This window comes from Octopus bimaculoides, chromosome 1, assembly GCF_001194135.2.
Source record: "Octopus bimaculoides isolate UCB-OBI-ISO-001 chromosome 1, ASM119413v2, whole genome shotgun sequence".
NCBI classification, from domain to species: domain Eukaryota; kingdom Metazoa; phylum Mollusca; class Cephalopoda; order Octopoda; family Octopodidae; genus Octopus; species Octopus bimaculoides.
This window is the reverse complement of record NC_068981.1, coordinates 41,118,417-41,143,516: the sequence shown is the minus strand read 5'-3', so window position 1 is coordinate 41,143,516 and position 25,100 is coordinate 41,118,417. Positions and strand designations below refer to the sequence as shown.

The 25,100-nt window shown below is 33.8% G+C and overlaps 1 protein-coding gene and 1 long non-coding RNA gene across 2 annotated transcripts in view; one reads left to right on the top strand and one right to left on the bottom strand.

Moving 5' to 3' along the window:
• LOC128247308 (uncharacterized) overlaps positions 1–6,590 on the top strand; it is a 73,428-nt gene extending 66,838 nt beyond the window's left edge. Inside the window, exon 3 of the long non-coding RNA XR_008263683.1 lies at positions 6,501–6,590. This is a non-coding gene — a long non-coding RNA (uncharacterized LOC128247308). The remainder of the gene's footprint in view (positions 1–6,500) is intronic.
• Positions 1–25,100, bottom strand: part of LOC106878933 (kinesin-like protein KIF14) — a 52,095-nt gene that overhangs the window by 13,658 nt on the left and 13,337 nt on the right. The window contains exons 7-21 of the mRNA XM_014928298.2: positions 24,693–24,809; positions 24,043–24,170; positions 21,315–21,413; positions 20,309–20,382; positions 18,165–18,303; positions 17,972–18,035; positions 16,238–16,422; positions 15,182–15,284; positions 13,429–13,466; positions 11,591–11,704; positions 9,961–10,075; positions 6,394–6,795; positions 4,005–4,148; positions 3,792–3,886; positions 1,863–1,960 (exon numbers count right to left, since the gene is read on the bottom strand). Of these exons, the coding sequence (XP_014783784.1) occupies positions 1,863–1,960; positions 3,792–3,886; positions 4,005–4,148; positions 6,394–6,795; positions 9,961–10,075; positions 11,591–11,704; positions 13,429–13,466; positions 15,182–15,284; positions 16,238–16,422; positions 17,972–18,035; positions 18,165–18,303; positions 20,309–20,382; positions 21,315–21,413; positions 24,043–24,170; positions 24,693–24,809 (1,915 nt within the window). The remainder of the gene's footprint in view (positions 1–1,862; positions 1,961–3,791; positions 3,887–4,004; positions 4,149–6,393; positions 6,796–9,960; positions 10,076–11,590; positions 11,705–13,428; positions 13,467–15,181; positions 15,285–16,237; positions 16,423–17,971; positions 18,036–18,164; positions 18,304–20,308; positions 20,383–21,314; positions 21,414–24,042; positions 24,171–24,692; positions 24,810–25,100) is intronic.

Here is a 25,100-nt window from a genome sequence, read left to right as displayed (position 1 = left end):
AAAAAAAAAAAAAGACCTTGACTATTTCATTTATAGTATTCAAAAACTTTATTTAGATCTTACTGTTAATTCTTGTCAGGAATATGCTTGAGGATAGTCCATAACAGATCACAACCATCTGGACAGACCATACTTCACTGTCTTTTATACCACCTTATTTTATAGTGTTTACAATTTGGAAGGAAAACTGGCTGTTAAGCAGATTTGATCTGGTTTGCTACATTCTGATATTTACAAGTCATTAAAAAAAGTGAGCAAAATAAAGTAACTTTTAATAACTTAAGACTTATCATACAAGGTTTAATAGAAATTTAGTTTAATGCTGATGTTTTAGTAAATAAATATGAAATATTATACATAAGACATTATATTTTGATAAGGCACAACAGCACAGTAACATAATATTTTTGTTTGTTGTAACAAAAATGGTTATGAATACTCATTCAGTTAGTCTGTTGACTGCACTAATAAAAATTTTGATTCCATTTATTCAGTCATTGTATAGCAAAATATGCCACATGACTCCAGAGCTGACTGATAGGTTTCATAGCTCATAGGATGATCTTAAGCATTCGCCAATTTACTTGAACAGAGTTGATTGAATTGATAAACATTCTATCCACATTTTCTTGCAGACCACACAACTAACAGAACTTTCCTTGATTCATATTGTTTAACTGTTTCATTAAAAAATTTTGTTTAGTTGATAAAAAGGATCTTTTCAGAACCCTCAACACAGTTGAGAGGAAGGTATCATCAAACTGGAGTCTGGTGTGAATGCTTGCAACAGAGTGAACTTTGCTGAAAGTTCCAAAGGGCCAAGTGGTGGTGTTAAACTGAGTTAGAGATTAAATCTACTATCCATGTAAGCCACAGAAGATCTGAACTAAGAATGGAGGGCCAGAACAAATACCACAAGACATCTTGTTCAGAAGCCCAGAGGGATGAAAGCCAAAGTTAAACTTAAGCAGGATTTGAACTCAGAATGCAGACAACTGAAATAAACACTGCAAGGTATTTCTATTCCAGAATAAAATACATTAAAAAATTTACATAGTGTTTGGAGTCATTTCAATAATAATAGAACATATATTAATGATCTTTTTTTGGTTCTTTTTCTTTTTAGAAATGTTTTCAAAGAATTTAAATCTTCCTCTGTAGAGTAGTTAGTATTGGGAAGGGCATCCAGCTGTAAAAAAACCACACCAAAGCAGACCTAGCCACTGCTGATGCCACATAAAAAGCACCCAGTCCACTCTGTAAAGTGGTTGGAATTAGGAAGGGTATCCAGCCATAAAAAACATGCCAAAGCAGACATTGGAGTTTGGTGCAGTCCTCTGGCTTACCAGCTTGGAAGATGGATCTCCCATGTAATTCCAACTTTGGTTCATTTCTCAATGGAAATTTTCCATACTTTGTATGTTGATATCAGTAGATGTTAGGCATTTAGAAGGTTACACTCTTTCATGAAACTGTAATGTAAATTACTAGCTCAATATTTATGAAAGAATAATTAAAACATGACCAATTGCTTTTGAATAATTATGTACTATTGCTCCTGTTCTTCATATTTAAAGCAGATGTCCAAACAGATATAGATATACAAAAGGGTTTTGAGAAATATTTGTCCAATCTTTTTGAAAGAAAGCAGTTATGCTGTCTTTACTTGATGATTCTCTATACTGCATCACAAAATACACTTGTAGATTCTCAGTCAATATTGTATCTTTAAACAAATGTAAACACTTCATCTTCATTTATAGAAAATGTTAATGGCATTTTGTTTAATGTAGCAAGAATTCACTATTCAATTATGTTTAAAAACTGTTAAAATGGTTTAGTAATTAACAAAATTTTCTTACTTATTCTTGATCTTTTCGGTATATGATTTGGTAAGCTACATCGACGCATGACCATCAAAGATTTTTCTGGTGAAGCAATTACAACAGGTAGACCACAACTAAAGAATACATATTTCAAAAGAAATATCAATAAACATATGGAAAATATTAGTTACAGAATAAATTACTCAGAAACATAATCTAAGTGTAAAATAATAGTTAAGTTAGTGTTAAAATATTTCATGCAAAGAACATTAAAAAGCTAACTACAGATAATATGTTGTTGTTGGTACTCCGTCGCTTACGACATCGAGGGTTCCAGTTGATCCGATTAACGTGCAAGTGGTTGAGCATTTCACAGACACGTGTACCCTTAACGTAGTTCTCAGGGATATTCAGTGTGACAAAGTTGGCCCTTTGAAATACAGGTACAACAGAAACAGGAAGAAAGAGTGAGAGAAAGTTGTGGTGAAAGAGTACAGCAGGGTTCGCCGCCATCCCCTGCCGGAGCCTTGTGGAGCTTTAGGTGTTTTTGCTCAATAAACACTCACAACGCCCAGTCTGGGAATCGAAACCGCAATCCTATGACCGCGAGTCCACTGCCCTAACCAATGGGCCATTGCGCCTCCACTACAGATAATAAGGCAGTTACGAAAATGCAGGTGTGGAAGCAAGGTCTAGAATCAAAGGCCTTAACGTTAATTTAGTAAAAGCTAAAGTCTTAGTAAGTAGGAAAGCGGACAAATCACAAATCCCTTTTGGTAAATGGCCCTGCTCAATATGTAGAAACTCCATAAGATGTACCCAATGCAAGCTATGGGCACATAAGAGGTGCAGCAATATCAGAGGGTGGTTAACAGGGAATATAGTCTTTGTGCGTGGCAGATGTACAGGTACAAGAAATGTACAGAAAATAGACTCCGTCAAGTGCCAGTGGGGATACCTAGAAGTAGTTGATAGAATTCATTATCTAGGTGACCAAGTCAGGAGTGGAGGTGGATGCTCCAAGAGTGTAACTGCCCAAATAAGAACAGGCTGGGAAAAGAGAGAGCTTCTACCTTTGTTGGTAACAAAGGGCCTCTCATTCAGAGTGAAAGACAGATTGTATGATGTCTGTGTGTGTGGACAGGCATGCTACACGGCAGTGAAACATGGGCTATGATTGCAGAGGACATGCAAAGTCTTGAAAGAAATGAAGCTAGCATGCTTCGCTGGATGTGCAATGTCAATGTGCATATACAACAGAGTATAGGTGTCTTGAGAGCAAAATTGGGCATAAGAGGCATCAGATGTGGTGTGCAAGAGAGATGATGCGTATGGACAAAGACAGCTGCATAAAGAAGTGCTGGTCATTAACTGTGGAGGGAACTTATGGTAGAGACAGCCCCAAGAAGACCTGGGAGGAGGTGGTAAAGCATGATCATTGAGCGTTGGTCCTCATGGAGGTGATAACAAGTGACCGGGACCTTTGGCAATATGCTGTGCTTTAGAAGCCAAGCGAACTTATAATCATGGCCAATGCCAAAGTCACATAAAAGCACCCATGCCAATGGCATGTAAAAAGCACACATTACACTCTTGGAGTGGTTGGCATTAGGAAGTCATCCAGCTATAGAAACCATACAGTCAAACCAGATGCTAAATGATGATGATGACTAATATTGTTTTTTCAATAAGTAGGGGACACAATTGTAGACATGTTTTGGTCTCATTAGTAAAGCACAGAATTTGCTATATTTACTGAAGTAAATATTAAAAATATACAATAATTGGTGAACAAAATTAAAATTACTTTGAGAATGAAGTTGAGTCATTGATTCATATATGAGAGCATCAAATATTAGCAAACTAAATGGAGTAATTTATCATTGTTATTGAAGTGTGACAAAAAGATTGTCCTTAATTTACTGCCTCCTGTTTTCTTCAGAAAAAATAATGAAAGGAACTAACTTTTCTGGAGAAGATATGTCAGTTAACTCAAAGTTGTCATCTTTCTTCCAGTTGTTTTCATCAGCAATGATTTCTTCAATATTATTATCACCGGTCTAGTTAAAAGAAGAATGCAATATATATAGCTTTTTGTCATATTTAAGCTATTCAAATTTAATTAAATGAAAATCTTAACTTGAAAGGTAATAAAAATTTTATAAATCTCCATATTACCTGATATACATCTCTCAGTAAGTGCAACTTATTCATAAACACTTCAAAGGACCAAAACGTACAGATCTTCATATCAGTTAAGCTACATTTTATGAGCATTTTTAGATTGTTTTCATCATCAAAATAATCTTCTCTTGAAAATACCTGTAAAGAACAAATTTAATTGGTTTAAAAGAAAACATTTAAAAACTTTTTTTAATGGAAACATATATTGTATCAAACAATTTACTACTTTAGTCTTGTATGAATTTAGTTTGCTTCCCAACCATGTGGTTTCATGTTCAGTCCTACTATATGGCACCTTGAGCAAATGTCTTCTACTATTGTCCAAAAGTTTGTGAGTGGTTTCAGTAGATTGAAACTGAAAAAATTACTATTCTGTACATATACCTACACACATCCAGATGAAGGTTCAACAATTTCTCGCTGAACAACCTGCATAGATGATTTGTTTAGTGATCAAATGTTTGTGCTGTACATTAGCTCACTCCCACCATCAAATTGACATTTTCTGTACAGATGCATGGAGTGTTGTATGTCAGATTGTGAGATGATTGGAGAGCCACAAATACCAAGCACAGATGTGTCTCCCATACACCTGGTCTATAACAATTCCAACTACATAGCAAACAAATTTCTTTATTTTTGGTTTATTTTACTTGTACAACTCTTTTAGACTTTAAACACTCTCAGGTCCTAGAATTTAAGAGTTCACATATTTTCCAAGAACCATCCATTGCACTTTTGACTTCAGGGCCTTTCTGTTTGTAGATGGCTTGGTTTTAACTCAGATTTTATCTAACCACTTGGCAATCAAAGTTAACTCTTGGATTATTGTAATTTGAATTCAGATTAACTGCTCTTTCCTAGACCAGTTGAAGATATGTGTAATAACATAACTGTGAGAAGCACCTGTTAGATTCCTGATGTTTATGTACATTTTTCAACCAGCAATCACCATGCATATACACTACAATGTCCATTGAAAGCACAATGGATTCGTTCTATCATAATTCAATTCTGTTCTTTTCCTAGTGACAATCCACAAGAGCTAATCTTGTCGAGAAACTTCTGTTGGTTGCAATCAGAATTAGGAAAGAATGCTATGCAAACACAACATTAATATAAAAAACAGCAATGACATGAAATCTCTCAATAAATGTACAGAATTTGACCTCAATTTGAAAGTAATGTTTAAGTTGGCAAATATATGTATGCAATAGTATGGAAGCAACTAGGTATCATGTACATTGTACCATCACTAATGTTATTAATTCTACCTTTGTCCATCACTACAAAAATATAGTATACTTCTAAAAAGTGAGAAATGCTGATGTGATCGATTTCCTACAAGTTTACTACCATATGTGCAGTCATGGTGGAAAAATTTAACACTCTACTGATAACTTGAGAAGTGGAAAAATATTATCTGTTTTTGGAGATGCAACATTAGTTCCATGGTACCAGTAAAAGTGTGGAAGAACATACAATTTTGCTGTTGTCTTTAAATTATCTATTTCAATATCCGAAATAGTTGATAATGACAATCTCTGAAGTGAATTCAGCCAGTCTTAATGGATTTTCTGACTTGATCACATTACTGTAGATACTATCTTCTTTTGACATGAAAAGAACAGTAGCTTGAGCAAAACATGAGTCTTCAAAGAAATCCAACTGCTGTAATGATTGTATGAAACAAATGCGTTCTTTACAGTTTAAATGCAGATTCAGTTACAAAACGAATTTGCTTTCAATTCTCAGCATTTACAATTACTCATATTATTCATACTGCTATAAATATGTGCATAGACAAACGTGCATATACATATGAATGTATATATATGTGCTTATTTAGATATGATATATGGATCAGATATTCAAAGCTATTAGGTAAAGGCATGGTTGTATAATTAAGTTCTCTCCCCAACCATATAGTTTCAGGTTCAATTCCACTAAACATTTTAGGCAAGTATCTTCTACTATAGCCCCAGGATGATCAAAGTCTTGTAAGTGAATTTGATAGACGAATCTGAAAGAAGCCTGCTGTGTGTATGTGTGTATGCATGCATGTCTGTGTTTGTTTACATTTGTGTCTTACAACAGTCACTTCAAGTGGATTTCTTATCACTTTTGTCAAAAACTTATTCAATTGTTTTGCATCTTCATAGATGAGTGACCAAAAACAATTCCTTATTTCAAAAGCAGGTAAGGGTTAGTGATGAGAAGGGTATGCAGCTGTAAAACAATGCCCCATAATGTACCCAGCTAACCCAAGTAAAGATAGAAAAAGTGAACATAAAATGAATAAGTACACCAAACAAAATGATACTTAAACAAAAGAAAAATGATATGAAACGGTTAAAAAAAAATTAATTAAATTAATATTTACGATGTTTTTCTTTAAATGCCAACAAATTGCATTGGCCTCACATATTGCCAAATATGTGTGGTACAATCCAAAGGAACCAATAGTTAGCTTTTGTTTTCTTTTTGCAGATAATGGTGTGTTGAACTGATTAGATTCCAAGTTACATTGTCTCTCCTTTAAATTTTCAACACAAAATTGACTCTTCCCATGAGCATCATTAACAATTGCTGATAATGAATTTATCATCAACATGGCTTGATTATATGAATCGAAAGAGCTTGAATTACTAGACTCAGATGAAATTGACAATGATTTTGATTTAAGCTCAGTTTCATTCTGATATAATGAAAGTTGTTTTAAATTTTCTTCAGCATGACCTTTTGCTTTTTCGAGTTCCTTTAAGAGTGTATTTTCTGGTCGATCCTGGAGATCAAGAAAAAAAAAATTTGTTTAAATATAAAAGTTTCATAATCACTATACCTGATTTTCTCCTCTCCATACACACACAAGCATGTATCTGACTCATACACTGTTCACTTTCCAGACATTTGTACAATACTGCATATGCTTTATGCACACTTTTGACAAGCTGTAGTGCACCTGAGCACTGTATACAATAATTTCATTATTATCATTATTATAAATAGTTACTTGATAAAATAATGTCACAAGAAAACTAATACCTAATATTTGGATTGAATTACAAAAACAATTAAAACAGGAATATTTCATTAGATGTTTTGGATGGCTGTGTGATTAAGAAGCTCAGTTTGTATCTATATGGTTTTGGCATGTGGCACCTTGGTTAAGTGTCTTCTACTATAGCCTTGGGCTGACCAATGCCCTGTGAGTGAATCTGGTAGATGGAAACTGTGTGGAAGCCAATTGCATGTGTGTGTGACTCCACAGTGCTTAACAGCCAGTGTTGGTTTGTTTAAGCTCTTGTAACTTAGCAGTTCAACAGAAGAAACTGATACAATAAGGAATAGATTGAAAAAGTAAGTACTCGGGGTTAATTGTTCAAAGTGATACCCCAGCCAGACCAGAGTCCAATGGCTGAAATAAGTAAAAAATAAAATAACTGCTAACACATTATATTAATCTTAGTAAAAGTGGCTTTACAAGCAATATCTATGTGAATAGTCAAAATAGGGGACTCAGTCATTGATGAAATCCCAGCATAAGATGACTAAAATTAGTTCAATTGGTACCTTTTTTTCTTTTTAATCCTCAAATATATTGTATAGAAAGATTAAGTGTTTTAATCTGGACTATATATAAAACAATGGATAAAAATACTATAGATATATTCAGTATTACAGAATAAAATGTACCATTAAACAAAATACTTTCTGATGTTACAAATAATAACAACTTTAATATTTTAAAATTTATACATAAAGAGGACTATGACATTAAAATTGAGTAACAACACAAATAGAAGAAAAATGTGATTCATTAAACAGGCAATATTATCAATATATAAAAGCCTGTCACATGTTTTCTTTTTTTTCTGTTTCCAATGGCGGGGGAAAGCAGGAAGTTATCAAATGACAAACAGAGAGAGTGACAGAGTAGAATAGAAATGAAAAAGAGTTGAAGGATGATGTTTTATCACCTTGGCAAAAGTAGCAAACTACAGAGAAAGAGCAAGTGAGAATGGGAGTATTAAAGTGAGAGTGAGTTGAAGTAAGAGGTGTTACACTGGTCAGGGTGTTGAACTAACAAATGAAAGGAAGAAAGAAAAAAAAAACAAGAAATCATATTTCAAACAACTAACAGAATGTAAAAGACAGCCAAGTTATTAGATGCAATATAGAATTCAGCTAACTAATTTTTTGGCTTGAAATTATAGATTGAAGAATGTGAAGATGCTAGGTTATTAAGATCAAGGAAAATTTTTACAAAGAAGGTTGTATTTAAGGAATCATCACATTAAATTTGCATTTCCATAAATTATTTCATATTTAAATAAACTTGGGTTGCTAGATCTGAACATTCATAACATGAGGTGCTTTAGTGCTATGTGTCATTAAAACTGCTGCAATAATTTTGTATGCTTACTTAGCACACACACACACACATATCTATATATATATATATATATATATATATATATATATATGTATGTATTATTTTATGTAGCCATTATGGCCAGTCAGAAAGTTATCATTGGGTTCACATCTGTTATTGCTCTTAGCATCATAGGAAACTAATCAAACCTGCTGGCTGGAGGCACACAACCTGTTTACTTACAGAAGAACACAGTCTTGGTCAACATAGTGGTGAAAAACAAAACCCTGAAACGAAATTCTTAGAAGTGAAAATCCCTTTTGGACAAGATGAAGTTATCTTCCTTTGAGCAGTACCAGTTGTTTCTGAAAAGGGTCAGTTTATATTTTCTGTTCACTAGTCAGCAAGTGGGGAAGCCATTATTTGAATTTAAGAAGGCCCCCAGATCAAACAAATATTTTAGGATCCTTGCCCTCTTGGTCAAGCAAAATTTGCATTATCCACTTCTGTTGAGGTATGGTCCAGATCCATCTCCACCCACTATTCTTGCAAGGATCATGGCGCTTGAGTCCTCAGACACCTCCTCTATTGGGTCCTATCAGAAGCAACAATCATTACTTTCCAGCTGGATTCCCAAAGCTGACTAAGACTATGGCTATTATCCAACTATTTCATTCTTGTTCAACCCATAGGTCTCCTGCTAGTTGACTGAGCTTGAAGAATCTGTCTTTTTTTTTCTGCAACATTCTAATCTTATGTCCATAACATCAGAGTTGTGACTTCTCAATGCAGAGAAACTCCTTGATTCTGAGTTATGCAACATTACAAGAGATTTCCTTCAGAGGAACCCCCATTTTGGTTGTTTGCATTTGCAATCATACTCTTTTGGTCATTATGCAACATTCATGACCACAGGTGTGAATAGGCACAAAAACTGAATTGAAGATAGCAAGTTTGGCTTTTTAATCAATCTCTCCTCTTATGATGTTGGTGTATTACTGTGCCAGCACCTGAAATATTTAAACATCTCCACTTGTCTCAGTAATGTTCCACTAACATGCAGAGTGCACAAGGAAGACTTTCTGGAGGACCAGTGTCTCGGTCTTTGTAACACTAACTGATAATGCATTGATTTGCCCAGGGAGTCTGTAATGCTGTTACAGACCCCCTGGGTCCTGAAATTACATACATTGAGTGTTACTGTGCTACACTTCATGTATGTTTATTTTAATATATGCATGTAAATTTATTTACAACAAGTCTAACAATGTACTTTAGTTAATCTGTGCAGCCAATAAAAGTACCAATATCCAAATGAGCAAAAGCAGTACTTGTGGTTTATAGTATCCTTCATAGGTAGTTGTAAGCTACACACACTCACTCTCTGTAGATCAAATGAAGTAAACACTCCTGCCAAGCTGAAGAAAGATGAAACTAATTGAGTTGTTCTTTATTCATTCTTCAGAATGTTCATTGATTTAACAGAGTCTATTTGCAGCAGGGCTAAATGTTTATTTAATGTATAAAAGATAAAGTTGACTCCATATTCAACAATTTACAATTGAAAATACTCACGCCATTTTGTATAAGTTGATTGTCATTATAAAAACCATTTTGCTTTTCTTCATTAATTTTTTGATATAATTCCTTTTGAACCATATTTTTAGTATCTTCCAACTGTTGTGCAAGTCTGAAAATATAACCACAAATTTTTGATTTTAATTACATCAAATTAAAAACAAATGGCTAAGGTAATAAGTAATTACCTTAACAGGTGCCTAAAAGGGTTGACAACATGAAGGGCATATAGCTGTAAAACATTACCTCTGAAAGACTGTTCACACCAGGGCCAGATTTAGATCTAGTGTGGCCCCTGGAGAGGCCTGCAATTTTGTGCATGTAATTTTTTATATTTAGATGTTAATAATAGAAAGGTGCATTGATGTATATTTCTTGATCAACAATAAATAATTCTGAAAATATATTTGAATTGCTCTCTTAGGATATTGAAAATGGCAATAGTGACTGTTAATGTCAGTAGTGAGAAAGACACTAAGAGGAAATAAGTGATCCTATACTGTACATATACCTGAGCTTTCAAAATGTATGGAAGGACTGAAACAAAAATTAGAGACAAGATAGAAGTCGATATTTCTATAATGCAATGAATCAGAACTGTAGAGAGTGAGCTGTGGGTGTTAAGTAAACACATTTTAGTATTCAAAATGAACAATAAATGCAATCTTTTTATTTAAATAAAGAACTTTTAGGGTTTTACTGTCATTTTAGTTTGGTTAAAAAGGTTGATTAAAGTTTTGGTTACATACGAATATACTTACCTTATAATCATTATATAAAAGGTAAGATATGCCATGATATCACTATTCTGTCATTAATGACAATGGATGAAAGCCCTAGTTGTCCACCCTACTGAAACAGTTTTGTCTATGACTGCCAGTTCTATCTCTCCAATATTGGGGATTCAAAAGGATACCAGCCTGGGCAGAAAGATATGAAGGACAAGTTGTTGCCCATGCAGCATATCCCACCCATCTCCATCACTGATGGATCCAAAGGAACAGGATGGCCATTACAATTTGGCACCAGTGCTGTCACAGGAGTTGCCAGAATGAGGTTGTAGACAATGTCGACCTGCCTCATGGGCTCCAACTCCCAATTTTTCTTCAAGGTTTACTCCCATAGTTTTTCCCATGGCTGAGTATAGCCGCAAGACAGAAGAGTTTTGGAATCAGAGTTTTCCTTCCACTAGATTGGTTACCCCAATAGGCTAAAGAGCTCTATCTGCGTGACTGACTTGCAAGTAACCCATAGCTGGGACCCTGACGTGCTATTACTCCAGGTCAGAACAGACCTGAAAACAACAGTGACTAAAAGGTGGTCCCACACTCCTCAAAGCCCTGGAACTCCTGAACCAGAGCCCCATTACAGGATGCTTATCTAGGGCTACTTCCATACTTTAGAGACTAAATTGAAAGACTTTTTATTTAAGTCAAAATATAAAATTTCAGTCTCTCTTTCTCTGTGCTTTCTGATTACAATTAAACTTATTAAAAATCTTTTCTATCAAAGGACTAATTCATTTTTTTCCTAAGGAGAAAGAAAGACTGGTACTATTATTAACAACTTTAATTAGTGTGCTATTAATGTTTTAATTAGTATATAAACTAAAAATGAAATCTCAAACCTTAATTCTTGTACTCGTATCAATTCCTTGTGGGCAAAATCGAAATCTCTCACTTCTTTACAAGCAGATTTACTATTTTCTTTTGAATCAGATGATTTCATAGGATACATAAATCTGAAAAATATTTTTAGAAATTATTCAATTGGTTTAATTGGTAAAATTATTTCAATTAGTTTAATTGTTTAAAGTAAGTAAATAATGTGTAAAAGTTTTTTTAAATGATTTGTCAAGAAGTGCAGTTTCCCAGCTTGAAAAATCTTAAGTGGTTCCATCCCTTTTGTGACTAGTCCTCATTCCTTATACTTGATTAAACAGAAGATTTTGAGTTACACAATCACTACACATCACTAGAAAACTGCATCTCTACTTATGAACACTATAACCAAAATCTTCAAAACCACTACATTTGCTAAAACTCATAATCTATAATTATCTTTCAAGGTAACACACACACACATATATAACATTGCTAAATGTGTATTAGAGACTAGTATTCCTCTAGACTCAAGAAATAGACTAACTGATCTTTTGCTGACCCTTTACAAAGCTCATGTTGACCCACATTAGCATATTGCTTATATCTATGGGACAATGATGCTGCTGCTACACATTCAAAAGAATATCACCAATAAAGAATCAGTTACCAACAAGTTACAACAATAATTCATAAACAAGCTGTTACCTCTGCACATCTAACACTTCTATATATAATAATGGCTCTTCTGAACTAGCACACAACAAAACCTCTTCATTCAAATCCCTTCTTCTTACACAATACCCTTACTCAGTTCTAAACTCTTTACCATTTGCTTCTTTCCCTAATCTGCTGGAATTCATTTACTATTAATTGCATCAATTTTATGGCTGATGGGGAAACAAGGGACCACAGAGCTTATGAACACTACTCTTCCTCTTCTGGCTATCTTCTAAAAATAAAATCCACTTAAATAAATCATGTACTAAAAAAAAATTTTAATTGATTATATTCTTCCTCCTAAGAGTTGAAGCAAAAGTAATACTAAAGATTGAAAGGTGTCTGGAATTAATATAGCACTGAGAAAATTCTGATATATGTGAATCGAAGTTAGTTGTAAGAGCTTTGTGTGGAATGCTATTCAACTGACTATCATGAAGTCACTCACCAACACAGCTGCCCAGAGGTATATTGTTGCTCTCTCCCTAACATTCCTATCACTACTACAGTGAACTCTGCTTCTCTGACTGACCTCACACTCCCATCACTCAGTTTAAATACTACTAAGGTCAATTTACCCTCCCCCAAATTCAAGGCCTTGTGCTTCTTTAAGAAATCTTTATTCGTATTATTATCATCATCATCAAATTCTATGTGGATCATCTCAATGGTTTTATAGATTTAGTGGTAAGTTTTAATTTGTTATCATCATCATCGTTTAACGTCTGCTTCCCATGCTAGCATGGGTTGGACGATTTGACAGAGGACTGGTGCAACCGGATGGCTACACCAGGCTCCAATCTAATTTGGCAGAGTTTCTACGGCTGGATGCCCTTCCTAACGCCAACCACTCAGAGAGTGTAGTGGGTGCTTTTACGTGTCACCCGCACGAAAACGGCCACGCTCGAAATGGTGTCTTATGTGCCACCCGCACAAGAGCCAGTCCATGCAAAACACTTTTACAGTTAATGAATTTAGGGGAAGACAAATTGACTGTAGCAGTATTTGGACTCCAGACATATAAAGCTGAAAGAAAAACTGCAAGGCATTTTGTCCAACGCTTTAATGGCTTTACTAATCCGATAAAACAAAAAAAGTAAACAAGGATATTATTTTAACAGTACAAAAACCAATGGTCACTTACCGGAAATAGTGATTTCCTCCTAATATAACTCTGTCTCCCTAGAGAAAGAAATTTCAAAACAGATTAAAAAAAAAAATGATACATTTTTGCTTTATAAAACAAAAATTAACCTAATTGTAATTTAACTTCATTTAGTTTCATTGTCCTTCATCAGAATATCTTAAACCCTAGCAATAATTTCACATGGAGTACGTATAGTATATAAAATTCACAACCTTACATATAAAACATCAATGTAATAATTAGAACGCAAATTACAGTTTTAAAATCTATTTTTCAACATTTTTGTCTTTTGCTTCATTTTATCAGTGACTACCAGTATATGAATGCTGGGTGATCATTCAAAATTTGAAAGGCAGAAAAAAATAAAGAATAATTGTTTTACCAACATTAGTGTAATTATAACATTGTATTAATATCTGATCATCTTTCAATACAAATAGGGTACATCGTGTTTCAATGAACCCTACCAAGAATAAAAAACTAGAATACACTACTCTAATTTCAAGTCTCCTAATACTTTGATCATGCCTTGTTTAGCTCTGATTCAGCCCTGACTGAGCTGACCTATAATCAAAAGCATCAAAGTAAAGTGTACCCCAACCTCATTATTCAACGTCTCCCTCCTCTATTTTTCGAAATACAACAATGTGTGATTTGAAGGAAATTTGGTTGCAATCTCTAGCAAACTGAGTGACCATGTAGCAATTTCTTCATTGACTATTCAAGCCTAGTATACCCATAGCAACACTAAGTGTGCTTACAGAAACATAAGAGTTCATACCATATGCTGTAAGGGGAAAGATACAATTAAACACTTTGGGGGTGGGAGGGGAAGTGATTTTGAGGAAGAGTTCAGTCCAGGGCCTCTGAGACCAGTAGGATCAACTGGTCAATATTTGTTAAAGTACATTTCATTGGTTTGTGAATAGTACAGAATGTAAAGATCCTCTACTTTGTCATCTGACCTGTAAGAGATATCAGCTAATTCTCCCTTTAAACACACCAAACTATTTTAAAATAGTAAAAGATGCACTAGATAATGAAATCCCTAATACCCTTAAAAAGACAGGATGATCAGACATGGTACACATTTGATCATTTGTCTGTTTCAGTGGAGTTGATTTGGGATTGAACAAAATCAACAACATTTGTACATTTATATTTTATAAAGCTAACTGCAGTATTTTGTAATTATTTTCTTTTGAATAATTAGTTATAATTATAAAACTTTTCAAAAGGACACCAAACAATGGAAATAGATGGTTATTCTAATAAATTTACTCTTACCTTGTTTTGTCTTTATCAACATAATATTTGACTATTTTGTTAAGAATTATTTTCCTGTTTATTCAAAAGATATCTACATAAACATGATAGCTGGGTTATTAAGGTGCAAACTGATAGAACTGGTGTACCTGACTACTATAAGCGTATTCAAATATCTAAATTTGAATAACCAACTCTTACTACCACAATGCAACGTCATTTAAATGAACAAGATCTTTTTTCCTGCTTGTTTATGTACATTTTTCCTTAGAAATAAAGATAAGCCATTTCTGTAAGTTTGAATTTTCTTGCATATGAGTAATATTTTATTAATTAGATGCTCTAATTCATATCACTTGAGTAGAAGTGTTATCTATTTTCCAACTAGGTAAACGAAAGCATACAAATATGAAGTCTTTACTTAATAACTTGTTTGAAAATAAAATAATGGAAAGAATTCTAACCAAATAAAATCAATACTTACATGTTGAAGAATAGTTGGTTCCTTAATCAATACACCATTGATATAGCAAAGAGCATTACCAACTGGAGAGAGTGTCACTACACCATCTTTATTAATAAATACGCTATAAACAAGTAATCCATTAAAAATAATTGATATAATATCAAATTTCCAAGTATGTAAAATTAATTAACTTAACCTGCAAGCATTTTTCTGCCATAAATCTATTTCAAGAAATCACATCACTATTACACAAATACATAATTTTCACATATATTTCGCTCTTTCATTTTCTGCTGCTTTGACTAACTGGCTGCTAGTCATAAATCCAGTCATTTTTGAATACCAAGAACTTTTTGTAATATAAACACAAAGATGGGGAAATGAAAAGGATGGGACACATTGATTTTAATGTTTTGCAAGTTCAGTTTTGTGGTAGAAGAGGCAGAGAACATTGTTCTATAGAGTATTATTCTGGTTTAAGTTACTGAATATTCTTTCAGTAAATTATAACTGTAACAGTTTCAAAATCACAGCCTACTAATATGTAAAAGAAGTTAACACGTCCCTCCTAACAGAAATTATTCTGTCTATTTACCAATTCTAATTCACAAGAAACTGGTAAATATATTGTGAATTAGAAATGCAGGATTACTGAATCTATCACAATGTTGTATAAAGATGAACTTTCTAGTGACTATGAACTGTCGTGTATAAAGTGCATACAACACAGACTGGAAGCAATTAAATTAGCATGACTGCTGCAAGAATTAAGTCTGTACAGATGTGGAAAAGCCCTATTCACTCACGCAAAGTGAAAAAAAAAAAAAAAAATTCTACATCAGAAAGACATATAATTACATTTATAATACAAGACCTTACAAAGTGAGGTTTCACAAAGGAAAGTATAACAATAGTATGCTCATTGGAACCTTGAACTTACTGAATTTCTATATTAGCACAGAATTAAGAAAGATAGAAGGCAAAAGTAAAAAAAGAAGAATAAAGAAAGAAGATGATAATGATAATGATGAAAAAGCAATTACTTCTTAAGTAACAAATAAGAGTGTTACAAACCAGTGATTCTTTGAAATTAGGGCCCCTATTAACTGAATATCACAAACAGAATCGGAAGAACTGTGTCCAACATGGGTGTTTCCATCTTTGATCAAATACAGCAAGACTTCAGATATTTGAGGATCTTCACTTAAATTTACCAAATGTGGTAACGTTTTATCCATTTTTATGATTATACCAGAATTCTGAAAGTAATTGAAAATAAAGCCAATAATGCATAAAACTATCAAATCTATAACAACAACAACCAATGGCTGGTGAAACAAATTATAGGATTATTCAAGGAGTGTTACATAGGAAAATAAGAAACTAATGAAATCACCAACTGCTATATAGTCACAACATCCTTTAAAATGTTGTTTTTATCAGCTCCTCACAAACAACAAGCTCTGCTCTATCCTTCAGTGATTTATAGAGGAGTCTTGGTTATTGCTGTCATTGCCACTACCATTACCATGATCATTTAATGTCTATCATCCATACTGGTATGAGTTGCAAAGTTCAACAGGATCCAATGAGTCACATGATAGCACCATGCACCTGTGTCTTCTTTAGTAGAGTTCTTATGGTTGGATGCCCTTTCTAATATATGTTAAGTTGCTCACTTGACCTAGTTAATAACTGCCCTAGTTCCAGCTTTATGTGAATCAACACAAATCCCAAGTTACTCAACATAATGAGAATAATACTGTTCACATATACAAGAACTGCTTCCCTGTGTCTCAGTTCAGATGAGATCTCCCTTGGTGTAAATCACTCCTGCATTATAATGCCAAGAAGAAAAACATACAGAGATGGTTACAGCAGCACTCCTGACAAGCCAAGTGCATAAAATCAAGCTTCTGAAGATGGGATCTAACCTCTAAAATTAGCTGCATTTGGCCATTACCAAATACTGACAGTCAACTCTATTGGCTGTCAGTACTCAGTGACAGTAGAGTTCTGAACCTTAAATAATCAACTATTTCTCGCGTGCTTACATAACCACTCATTGGTTCAGATAACTAACAATGCTCCCAAACATTATCTGCTGCATCCCATATTAACTGAGACAAGATTAAACAAGCCCAACATCTTTTAACCCTTTCGTTACCAACCCAGCTGAAACTGGCTCTGAGTACAAATGCCTTGTTTCCATAAGTTTTGAATTAAAATCTTCCACCAAACCAGTCACAATTTATGTTCCTAACACTAGCTTAATAATACCTAAGTTATTTGATTAAATTCTTTGTTATATTTTAAGTAATTGTAAGAAACACAGAGCATCTCAAAATAAATACAGTAACGAAATGGTTAATAGAGTTCTTAGAAGAGAGATGCTTTTAGTACTACATGGAGAAGCAAGTAAAGTTGCAGACCTCTCAAACTAAACATTTTACATGCTCCAGCTGTAATTAAAGCTGTACAAATCTGGGGTGTAATCATCAAATGATTTGTAAATAAAGGAAAATATGATTAACATTGGATTCAGTGAACAATCATAAGCAAAACCATAAATATCTCTTAACTCCTTTCTAGGCTTCCTAATTGATAATATGAGGAACATAGTAAACGAGAAAAATTGTACAACATATGAAAATTGCAATGAAAACTTAAGACTACTTTCTCATCCTGCTCAACAACAATCTAGACATGAAAATCTTAATTTAGCATTTGGAAACACAGTAAATGTAAACACTACCAAATCTAAAAATAATCATTTAAATTAAAAGTATATATAACGAAAGTAAATACCTGAAGTATATCAAGCTGTTTTTTTTTCATTTTCTCGGATTCAGTTAGCTTTATTTCCCAAGTTCTAAAATGCACAATTCATTTAATAATAAATAAAAAAATGAAGATCAACTGTATTCTATTAAAATAAACATTAAAACAATGATGCTGATAATTTAAAGTAAAAAATGAAAATTTTAACAATTAAACAAACCTTTTTAAATTTTGCAGTTCCTTTTCTTTACCACTTAATTCTGAACGTAAAGAAGTAATTTCTGCCAAACGTATTTCATGTTCAATATTTCTACCTTTTGAAGTGAGTCTTTTTAGCCTTTCAATCTCAGCTAAAAGCTCTGTAAGAGATTACAAAATATCAAATTACATACGATGATTTGATGAGAAATATAAAAATAAGAATTTGAAGGAATGTCATCTTCATAAATGCAATTACTTTCATCAGTGATGAGTTGCCTTGAAACACACATAAAGCTGAGCTATTTTCAAAGAACATAGAATTTAAGAAACATTCACTGTATATTAATGATGATATTGCATGTGAACAGAAAACAAAGTAATAATCTTATATTAGTCTAAATATCACAAAATAGGCATTGTTCTTCTTTACCGTTATGACAAATAAAAAAAAAAACAGTTTTATGCAAATACTTATAATATGAATTATGAAATGACTGAAATTTAGAATTTAGGTGTATGTTTTAAATCATGGATTAATTCTGAACGAGATTTGACATTCTTCAATGCATAAATAGGATTCATCATCATCATTTAACATCTGTTTTCCATGCTAGCATGGGTTGGCCAGTTTGATTGAAAACTGGTCAGTTGAGGAGCTGCACCAGGTTTTGATCTGATTTGGCAAGATTTCTATGGCTGGATGCGCTTCTTAATGCCAACCACTCCAAGAGTGTAGTTGGTGTTTTTACGTGCTGCCAGCACAGGTGTCACTGGCCACAACTACGGTCTCACTTGGCTTGACAGGTCTACACAAGCACAGTATATCGCCAAAGGTCTTGGACACCTGTCACTGTCTCCATGAGGCTCAAATGATGCTTTTTACATGCCAGGCATACAGCACTAGCATCAGCCATGACTACAATTTCACTTGGCTTGACAGGTCTTCACAAGCACAGTATATCGTTCTTTATGTGAAGATCACTAAATATATAAAAATGAAAGTGGATGGTACCTATGAAAGAGGGAGACCCAAGAAGACATGGGATGAAGTGGTGAGGACTGATCTCAGGATGTTGGGACTCACAGAGAAAATAACAATGGACTGAGATATCTGGCAATAAGAGTTTCTAGAGAAGATCCACCCACATCAGTGAACATGAGTTCTAGAAGTGTTGTGTTCCACCTACCCTACCCCAACAAATCAGATTACATCTCCTCTCCCAAACTATCTCTTCTCTTCCTCACATTTCCTCTTCATACACTATGATTATCTCCCACTCTCCAATCCATTCCTCACTACCCTGCTCACTGTAGTGTTGCTTTCCCCACCCCCTCTATATACCCAGGTTCTCACTAGTCACAACATTCCCCCACCCCCACTCACACTTTCTTGGCAATACCTTGATGGCACCTGCCACCATTTATCTCTTTCTTCCTTACTCTACCATCCCATTTATGCTCTGATCCCTGTACATCGTGAGTATACCCTTCACTGCCATCTTGTTTCTAACCAATTCTTGATCTCTCTCCCTCACTCCTTCTCAGCTAGGTAACCATGTATCTCCTTTACAGCAGCACACTTGTTTCTGCCCTCTTTCTTGTTAACTCTCTCCCTGGCTGGATTACCATGTACCTTGTCTACAGCAAGACATTTGTTTCTGTCTCTCTGTCACACTCTAACTTTTTATCATCTGGCACAAGATCACCTCCTCCAATGCCCCTCCCCTCTCAAAGATTCCTTGTCTTGCAAAGTTATTTGGTGACCCTGCCAGTGCTGGTGCCAGGTACAAAGCATTCACTTCACACTGTAAAGTGGTTGGCATTTGAAAGGGCATCCAGCTGTAAAAGCCATACCAAAACTGACCTTGCCTGTGCTGGTGCCAGGTAAAAAGCACTCAGCCAACTCTGCAGGGTGGTTGGTGTTAAGAAGGGCATCCAGCAGTAAAAACCATACCAAAACAGACACAAAAGTTTGGTGCAGTCTTCTGCCTAGCTAGCTCCTGTCAAACTATCCAATCCATGCCAGAATGGAAGGAGGACATTAAACAAAGATGATGATGATGATGATAGATACAAAAATCAACAACACTGGAATATAAATACTTTGAAGTATAAAAATGAGAATTATTAAAAATAACTGCTAAAAAAACTAAATTCTCTAACCTTGAATTTTTTTACTTTTTGTATCTTCATTGATTCGGACACGATTCACAATACAGCTAGCTTGCTGAGCATATTTAAGACACATTAAAGAATATAATATATAATAAAACAAGAAAAAAAACCCCACTATCATTTTAAAAAAATCTCAATAAATTCAATTGAAAAAAATTCTTGCAGCTTCCACTCTTTTTGATAATTTGATTACATTGTAGAAGAGTTATTTAACCACTTACGAATACCCCAAAGCTGTCATATTTACTTTTCATTTATTACTGTCTATTATGAAGTGTCAAAAATTCTTGATTAACTTCTGACAAAATTTCACTGCACTGGAATTGTATCGGTGACCAGGTTGCAGGAGTGCAACAAAATTTCTTGACTTGATCCATCACTTGATTTAACACCAGTGCCTAGTACCTTGAGTAACTTTAGTGGAGTTCACTTCCTTTGCAAGCATTCAAGCCAGGTCTCTAGATTGAGGATATCTCCCCACCCATCAAAGATCCTATAAACAGTCATGGACACTGTCTTCCCACCTGACAATAAGATTTCTTTTTTAAATAGACATTACTATTAAGAAATAACTTAAAGTGAATGTAACAATTTTTGTGTCTTCATAAATAACTAAATGGACTCTTCCACAACATAATCACTTCAGATTCAGCAAACTGTCTCACACATCAATGCATTTGCCAAATGAGTACAACTCAAAAATATATGGTATATCTAAAATGAAACAATGAAATTTGCAAGGTAGGAGTAAAACTGTAAAGAAAATATAGAATGAGGATCTGAAAAAAACAAAGTAGATTTTAATTTGATGAAATTAAAATTAAACCCTAAAACATTAACTGCAAGAAAAATACAAATAATTATAGGAAAAATTAATTATATATAATAATTTAAAACTGGAAATTAAGGATGCTTTGATATTTTTGGTGTTACTTCTCATCTAACAAATGAAATGATGATAAAATAAAAAAAAGTGATGACAATAAAAGGATATCTGAGAGTACTTAGAGTTTCTTCACAGTGAATATTAGCAGGGCTGATGGTAGCAAGCATTGCTGTTCGAGAATTCCCTCCAAGACTTTCTTTTAACAACCTTTGGAAAGAAAATATGATCAGTGACACTAAAATGATATCAGACAGTATAATAAAAGTTCATCTTAATGAATACTTGCAGGGCTTATGGTAGCAAGCATTGTTGTATGAGAATTCCCACCCAAATTTTCTTTTAATAGTCTCTAGGAATAATTATATGAAATTCATTAGTAATAAAGACATTTTGACTTATCTTTTTAAATTTTAACATCAATAGGTAAAGGAATTACAAAGCTCATGACTGTATGGGATTCTGGTAAAGAAGGGGACAGTGAAATTATTTTTAATAATATATTTCTTCCTTTTTGCCGAAAGTGATTTAAAATTGGGGAAAGTGGGACATGCTAGGAAAACAAAATTGAAATTATTATAAAGAAATTAAATTGTTAAAACTATGAGTATCTATATGGTCCCTTTTCTTTAATGAAATGACTGACCTGACAAACATTTTAAAAAGTATTTTTAATTATCTTCATGAAAAGATTAAAGTTGAAAGAATAAAAAAAGTGAAAATGACAAAAATTAAATTACAAATATCTGAATTTTTCTAACACATAAAAATCTAAAATTTCTCTTATATATACCATTTAAATCTGAAGATTAATGCTTTTTCTATAGTAATTAATTAGCTTGTAGCGTACACTTCAATGAAATTCCTCTCCTCTCTATTATATATATACATACATACAAACGAAGAAAACAACAGCTAACCTCTGATCGCATTTTGGACCCTGTTGTGTCTACTACTCTGATTGGTTGGTATTGGCCCAATTTGTCTCTTGCTCTACCACACGCCAATATGCAACCCAACCAATCGCAGCCTTCAAATAAGGTCACGTATGGCAGCCTGTTTTTCTATCTCAGCTGAGCCTACAACTCCTTATAAAAAAATCTAACTTTTCCTCATCTCAAGGTCATTCGGTTCCAGACCTTTTAAGGTCTGGCCACTGATCACACAAGACACTGCCAGTTCCAGCGACAACACAACAGCAGCCACATGGAAAATCCAAATCTGTGTTTACTCCATCCCATGCAGCTGTGGTAGGTTATACAAAGGCGAAACATGCCGCCCGCTCAAAATAAGCGTAGACGAACATCGCATAGCTGTGACACGAGGAGATATTGATAAATCAGGTATAGCTGATCATGTATGGAAAAACAGAGACCACCTCCCCCTGTGGGATGAAGTTAAAATAATAGACAGAGAACACCAATGGAAAATACGAAAACCAAAAGAAGCAACACATATGCTAGGATACAACAACCTCCTAAGCAGACCGAGTGCAGATATGAATAGCATATGGGAACAGGTATTAAGAAAAGATAGGAAAATATTAGATTTATAAGCACTAAAATTCACTCTATAATTGCCCACGGGCATATGGCATAGTGGTTAAGTGCACGGGCTACTAACCCCAAGATTCCGAGTTCAACTCCAGGCAGTGACCTGAACGGCGGCGGCGGCAATGATGACAGAAAGTACCTTAGGAATGAGAACCCAAGTTTGAAATTTCCCCAAGACACCTGATAAAGGCTGGAGGGTATATCAGCCAAAACATTGTGTTAAACAAGATGAGGACAAATATTCATCAAATGTAAATAATGTCCATTATAAGCTGTTAACTAGAAGAATCTTATTCAATGTTTTCTACTTAAAAAAAGAAAGGATATCAACTTTACATCTAATATTAGAGACTTTTAAAGTGGTTTTTCTTTTTTTTTTTTTTTTTTTTTTGCTTTTAAGAAAGTATGATGTGATCTGAGGGAAATTTGGTTATTTCTTGCAGACTGAATGACCATACAGAAGCTCTCTCTCATCTCTAGGTAGTGGCGCTGGTCGTTTTAGAAGCTGTAATTGTTAAGTCAACTTCCTTCACACAAATATTTTTACCAGGCTTAGGATAATTCACAGTTTCAGTAAACCAGATATGTCCAACCATATGGTTACCTTTGAAACCCTACTGCACATTCTATCCTGTACTCTCTATTATTATTCCATTCATTTTTATCCCATTCAATTTATAATCTAGATTATGTATTTTCAAAGGATTAGATTGTAATTGAAAATTTAGAATACAATCTTGGTTTGTATGTAGTCACACAATTTACTTAATTGATCAGATCTTCAGTGATTCTTTGCTATTTGGCATCAACAACCCATCCAAGATGGCTAAACAATATTCAGGAGTATATCCTCCCTCTTCCCTCAATATACTACTGATTTTGCCTCATAACTCAGAAAATTGAGCATAAGAGGTACCATAGTGAGCAAGAAAGAAGAATGTGCTGGCATGGTCATGAGATGCATATGTCTGAGGACAGCTGCATAAAGAAGTGGATGCAATCTGTGGAAGAGGGAGACCTAGGAAGACATGTGACAAAATGATGAAGAACCACATCTGGATGTTGAGTTTAACAGAGGATATGACAAAGGACTGATATGATTGGTAATTTGCTGCGCTTGAGAAAACCCATCTGTCTAAGTAAAGATGAGGCCCTAAAGACATGTTGTTTAAGTCTATACCCCTGCATGCACACATGTTTTAATGAGTTTACAAATATTCTACCTTAGTTTTTAAAGAAATATGTAAAAGTTTATGTTAACATTTAAAATAAGACAAATTAGTTACCAGGTTAATACAGAATCTCTGTATGGGATGAAGACCTTTTTCTTCTTGCTAGCATTAGAAGATACCTCAGAAAGTAAACAAATAACTTTACCAAGTGTCATCAATGATTTGTTGATATTAATACCTTCCTGCAATAAAAACAAAAGTATTTATTAAAAAATTATGTTTTAGGTATTAAAATTTAAATGTAGAAATGGTACCAGGTGCAATTGACTCATTGCATTAATTTCTTACAGAAATCATATGTAGACATAAATTTAACAAAAACAAGTTTAAATTGTAATAACAAAGAGCAATTTGACAAATCTTATGGCTTATTTTTTTCAAAATGATTGGGTTTAGGTTATAAAGTTAAGACAGTATTAATTAAAGCAAAAGTTTCAACAAAATCATTTGATTAATGATGGGAAAATGATACTTATAAGATTTTTGAAAATATATAGCCCAAATCGATGCAATAATAATCGAGAATAAAATATATCTGATTGGAAATCACAATCTCAACAGGAATGTGTTAAGCAGATGCTGGAAATCAAAACATACACACACAAATAATAAGCATTTATTTTTAATACTCATTTGAAATATTATTAATAAGTTTAGATTTTTGATAAAATATCTAAAAAAGTGAATTCTGTAGATTTACTTACACGGAGTCTCTCCCCAGAAGACTGTGATGTCGACTGTCTTTCACTGCCAGCCAAATCAATCAAGTTTATTCTACTTGAAATGGAATGCTCATGCTTTTCACCATTTAAATCTTCAAACTACAGTCCAAATTTGACAAAATGATGTGTAGAAAAAAAAAAAAAATTGAGAAAATAAACAAAATAATAAAAAAGGTGATGAGAGAGTGATATAAAAAAATATTCACATGATGATGATGTAAACAGCAAATTTTAAGGCAAGATGATGACTTAGTGAAGTTTCAGTCCAATCTTATTTTCCTAATATGTTTGGCAACCTAGTGGTGTAATATGGGGTGTGCAGGGGTGTGTGAACAGCAGAGGGAGGGAGGGGGAGGGAAATTGCTATAGTTTATAAAGTATGTTTCATTT